At 41.2% G+C, this 6,000-nt stretch overlaps 1 protein-coding gene across 1 annotated transcript in view; it reads right to left on the bottom strand.

Moving 5' to 3' along the window:
* Positions 1-817: 817 nt before the first annotated feature.
* LOC120045594 (DNA nucleotidylexotransferase) overlaps positions 818-6,000 on the bottom strand; it is a 156,480-nt gene continuing 151,297 nt past the window's right edge. The window contains exon 11 of the mRNA XM_038990495.1: positions 818-904. Within this exon, the coding sequence (XP_038846423.1) occupies positions 818-904 (87 nt within the window). The remainder of the gene's footprint in view (positions 905-6,000) is intronic.

Below are 6,000 nucleotides of genomic sequence, written 5' to 3'. Positions count from 1 at the left end.
ACAAGGGACTTTCTCTCTCTCGCCCGCGCTTATGCCCCTCTCCTCTTTCCCTTTTTACCTCGTAGCCATTTGATTTTTATAGTTACGTATCAATCACATAAGAATACTCAAGAGAAAAACGGGTTTTGAATGACAGAACATCATTTTTATTTACTAAGAGGCTAAGAGAAAAAAGCCAGGCATGATGAAAAGAATAGAATCATGAATCATACATCAGTTATGTAGTCTGACAACAGAACACAAGTATAGAAATCAACCCAGATTAGGCTCTTTGAAATGAGATTGCAGTAGTGTGTAGCCGAGGGGGGAGACAGATGGGAATTATGTACTGCAGTTGTTCCCAAACTACGGGGGGCACAAGGGGATGCCAGGGGTGGCGCGGAGTTCTCAAAAACCTGTTTTTTAAGGAACTCAGTCGGGCTTTCAACTTACTCTTGAAAGTTGAAATTTCTAAATTGGGTAGCGCATCAGCAGTTTTTCCCTTTGTCATGTCAGTTATTAGATAGCGATTTATAACTTGTCAGAAATGTCCAGATCAACTGGCCCATGCCAGCTAATGTTTTTTAGCTAGGTTTTTAGCCCATTGATTTTGTTGTAATGTTTAACTCACTCAGATATTAAATAAACACACATAAGACATGCCAAAATCTGTAGAACTGCAGGAAATGAGCTTTAAAACGGCAAAATATTTCTCCACCCCGTGGCAAAATGTGTTTCCCAGTGATGTAAGGCGGACTGAGAATTAAAAAGTTAGGAACCCCTAATGTACTGTATGTATAAAGGTGGTGTTGTATGGGTGTCTGTGAGAGGAAGATGCTTATGCGTTTCTCTGCCAAGGCTCCACATACTCCAAACCCAGATGGGCAAAGATGTCCTTCTCAGTAGTCGCCGGTAGGCATAGTTTCTGGAGAAAGAACAAAGACAAAATTGATGGTTGGATTCAGAAATATGGTAGACATAAGAGATATGTGAGAGACTGTGAGAGTTGACATGGCTTGACGGCAAGATGCCACGCACGCACTGAAACATCTCAAGTTGCAAACCATACAAGCCCAAGTATTATCAGAACAGAGGTCACTCATGTTAGTCTCAGATGAACACAAAGATAACATCTCTATACAGTGGCTTGCGAAAGTATTCACCCCCCTTGGCATTTTTCCTATTTTGTTGCCTTACAACCTGGAATGAAAATAGATTTTTGGGGGGTTTGTATCATTTGATTTACACAACATGCCAACCACTTTGAAGATGCTAAATATTTTTTTATTGTGAAACAAACAAGAAATAAGACAAAAAAACAGAAAACTTGAGCGTGCATAACTATTCACCCCCCCAAAGTCAATACTTTTTATTTTCACCTTTTACAGCAATTACAGCTGCAAGCCTCCTGGGGTATGTCTCTATAAGCTTGGCACATCTAGCCACTTGGATTTTGCCCATTCTTCAAGGCAAAACTGCTCCAGCTCCTTCAAGTTGGATGGGTTCTGGTGGTGCACAGCAATCTTTAAGTCATACCACAGATTCTCAATTGGATTGAGGTCTGGGCTTTGACTAGGCCATTCCAAGACATTTAAATGTCTCCCCTTAAACCACTTGAGTGTTGCTTTAGCAGTATGCATATGGTCATTGTCTTGCTGGAAGGTGAACCTCCGTCCCAGTCTCAAATCTCTGGAAGACTGAAACAGGTTTCCCTCAAGAACTTCCCTGTATTTAGCGCCATCCATCATTCCTTCAATTCTGACCAGTTTCCCAGTCCCTGCCGATGAAAAACATCCCCACAGTGAAGCATGGTGGTGGCAGCATCATGCTGTGGGGATGGTGTTCTCGGGGTGATGAGAGGTGTTGTGTTTGCGCCAGACATAGCATTTTCCTTGATGGCCAAAAAGCTCAATTTTAGTCTCATCTGACCAGAGTACCTTCTTCCATATGTTTGGGGAGTCTCCCACATACCTTTTGATGAACACCAAACGTGCTTGCTTATATTTTTCTTTAAGCAATGGCTTTTTTTCTGGCCACTCTTCCGTAAAGCCCAGCTCTGTGGAGTGTACGGATTAAAGTGGTCCTATGGATAGATACTCCAATCTGCTGTGGAGCTTTGCATCTCCTTCAGGGTTATCTTTAGTCTCCTTGTTGCCTCTCTGATTAATGCCTGGTCTCTGAGTTTTGGTGGGCAGCCCTCTTAGCAGGTTTGTTGTAGTGCCATATTTTTTTCATTTTTTAATAATGGATTTAATGGTGCTCCGTGGGATGTTCAAAGTTTCAGATATTTTTTAAATAATTTATAACCCAACCCTGATCTGTATTTCTCCACAACTTTGTCCCTGACCTGTTTGGAGAGCTCCTTGATCTTTATAGTGCTGCTTGCTTGGTGGTGCCGCTTGCTTAGTGGTGTTGCAGACTCTGGGGCCATTCAAAACAGGTGTAGATATACTGAGATCATGTGACACTTAGATTGCACACAGGTGGACTTTATTTAACTAATTATGTGACTTCTGAAGGTAATTGGTTGCATCAGATCTTATTTAGGGGCTTCACAGCAAAGGGGGTGAATACATATTGTAACGATCTTCGTCTGGAGAAAGAGAGGAGGACCAAAGCGCAGCGTGGTAAGTGTTCATGATGAAACTTTAATAGAACAAACTGAACACTGAAAATACAAAACAATAAATTGAACGAACGAAAACCGAAACAGTTCCGTGTGGAACACACAGACACGGAAGACAACCACCCACAAAACACAACAGAAAACAGGCTACCTAAATATGGTTCCCAATCAGAGACAAAGACTAACACCTGCCTCTGATTGAGAACCATATCAGGCCAAACGAACAACCCAACATAGAAACACAAAACATAGATAACCCACCCAACTCACGCCCTGACCATACTAAAACAAAGAAAATACAAAAGAACTAAGGTCAGAACGTGACATATGCACGCACCACTTTTCAATTTTTTCCCAATTTTTTTTCTTTCTGAAACACGTAATTTTTTTCATTTCACTTCACCAATTTGGGCTATTTTGTGTATGACCATTACATGAAATCCAAATCAAGGGGGATGAATACTTTTGCAAGGCACTGTATCCATGGGTCAACAAAGTCAGTTGCCCTCTTCCCTTCAGACTTTTCTCTTCTGACTCACAACAGCACCCCTAGAACCAAGTGTGCACAGTTGCTATGATTTGATGAAAATCAAACCTATCAATATGTACATTAACTCAGAAAGTAGAATGGAGGCTATCAATCTTATGGCACAGTAAATGTGCCAACACTGACCATAGCGTGAGCACCCATATTTATATCCAGCTGTCTGCGTCCTCCTTAGTCATAAAAAATCTGACCTTGCTCTAAGTAACGCCACTCTTGAAGAGACAATAATTTTCACTGACAAATCATGGAAGGGATTTTAATGGTTTGGCGTACACAAGCATCATATGACAAGTTATGTCTATATAGCTACATTGGGGTGGCAAGTGTGAGAATCCCGGTGAAAAGCTGTAATCCTTGCAGTGCTAAACTAGACCTGACACACAAAAATGAGAAAAGAGGAAAAACGGGTATGTGTTGGGCCCCTCTGCCAGCTAATGGCAGATGATAAACAATCATAACTGGTAGGAGAGAGGGAAAAGTGCTTCTAGGCATGTATCATGCCATTCTAGCCAGTTATTTACAATGCAAATAACAAGGGGGACATTACAGGCCCTGAGTGCATGCTGGGTAAAAGAAGTCAGTCCAGCCCAGGTCCAATCTGTGTAAATATCACTCCCTCAGTCTTCATTTGACTTCTGTCTCTGTTGATAAAATCAATTTCACAAACAGTCAAGGCTTACATCTTGATCATCTAAATTTGATTATGACCTGACACTCATTAAACGCAGTCATGCCCGCATGTCTGTCTGACAGGGGCACAGACACACACACACACACACACACACACACACACACACACACACACACACACACACACACACACACACACACACACACACACACACACACACACACACACACACACACACACACACTTTAAGTCTCTCCACCAGCTAAGTGGATGATTGGTTCTCTGCAGGTCACCCTCACTAACTCTCACATACATTAAACTCTAGAGAAAACACCCCATGGTTACAGCAGATTAAAATATTTCCACAGAGGTGCAATTTGCTATATTCTTCCCAACAACTCCCTAGTACCAGAGCAGACCACCAGAGACTTTTTTCCTCTCAGGAAGTAAATAAGACAACATCCACACAGTGATTGGGGAACTGGTGAAGTAGTCACATATAAGAGCTTTGAAGGCTCATAGAGCATCATGTTCAGGCATCCCTAACTAGATGCATGTTTACTGTTCAAAAGGCTCAACGGAAAGCTATGCTAAGCTCTAACGTCCAACTAACAAAGGAAATGTGAACTCTGTCTAATCCCCTCGGGGGAATTTTTTCATTACTTACTGGCAAGTTATGTTTATATTAACTTGTCAGTTATTTGTTCCCCAATAGCAGGGGCACTGGCTAGATTTCCTCGATTAAGCGGTACCCCCTGTATATAGCCTCGCTATCGTTATTTTACTGCTGCTCTTTAATTATTTGTTACTTTTATTTTTTATTCCTCATTTATATATATTATTTTTTTAACTGCATTGTTTGTTAGGGCTTGTAACTAAGCATTTCAATGTAAGGTCTACTACACTTGTTGTATTCGGCGCATGTGACAAATACAATTTGAATTGATTTGATTTGACCACAGCAAACTCTCTGAAAGCGTTGACCAAGAACATGTTGTTGCTCTTCTGAGCGTTGTCTTACTTGACTTAAACCCTTTTACTCCGTAAGGAGCATATGCCATCCAAATACAAGCCTACTTACCATGTACTACAATAAGTACTACTTTATTCAGACAGATCTATGGTAAGCACTCCATTTCTGACAGAGTAAGTGCAGAGGAGCTGGAGTGTGAGTTATTGCATGTCAATGTCCTTGCCTTAGTGACCGGCTAATCAGCTGTGTATTTCCTCTTCCCGCTGCATAATTACAGCTCTCATGGATGTGAACACAGACATCAGGCCATGACACACAGGCTGATGGATGGGCCTGATGGAAATTATTGGCTGCCACTCGAAGAGCCATGCACATCCACACGAACACACAAATGAATGCACACCCACAAATTCAAACATTTGTTTTACTATATTTGTGGGGAGCAAACAATTGATTCCCATTTAAAAACATATTACCTAACCCTAATCCCTAAGCCTAAACTAGTATTTTTCCGTGTTTTACTATGCTTGTGAGTCACCACAAGGATAGTAAAACCAAAAACACACACACACACACACCACACACTGGAACAGACTTGCTGGCTTTTGGGTCCTCAGACACAGTGAAATGCAAACACAGTTGAATAATATGCAAATCCACACTACATGAACAACACATAGGAACAACACATAGGAACAACACATAGGAACATGTAAATACAGATGTTACACAAACACTACAAACACACACAACAGGTGGCCTGTCAGAGAGCACTTTCTTTTGATTGTATCCAGTGTTGATATTCATAATCTATAATACACTGGCAGTATGTCTGAAGGACACGGCAATTCGGGACTGTTGCGTTTGTTTTCCTCTGTTGGACAGCAAGCAATGCATTTAAATTATTCAAAGGAAAATAAGTATTTTGACATAGTCACCTTTGAAAATCACCCATTTACATTTGTGTCCAACTCTTTGACACTGAAAAATCCCCCAGGACTAAAGAACACATTGTTTCTGTAAGAGAGAAACATATACATCCACCTATAGTCTACTGTATCATATTTCTCCATATCCATAGCGTACTAGTCCTGTGGGTCTCTCCATCAGAAATCCATCGATATCAAACCACATCAGGACTATTACATAAGGCATACCAGCGTGGGCCACAGCCTTCCTCCCTCTCTTTGTTTAGATATTTTTCTCCTTACTGTCACCACCTGGAAACATGTTATTGCCAAGAG

Source organism: Salvelinus namaycush, chromosome 4 (genome assembly GCF_016432855.1).
Source record: "Salvelinus namaycush isolate Seneca chromosome 4, SaNama_1.0, whole genome shotgun sequence".
In the NCBI taxonomy this organism is placed as follows: domain Eukaryota; kingdom Metazoa; phylum Chordata; class Actinopteri; order Salmoniformes; family Salmonidae; genus Salvelinus; species Salvelinus namaycush.
The sequence above is the reverse complement of the archived record's forward strand: the minus strand, read 5'-3'. Positions and strand labels throughout refer to the sequence as shown.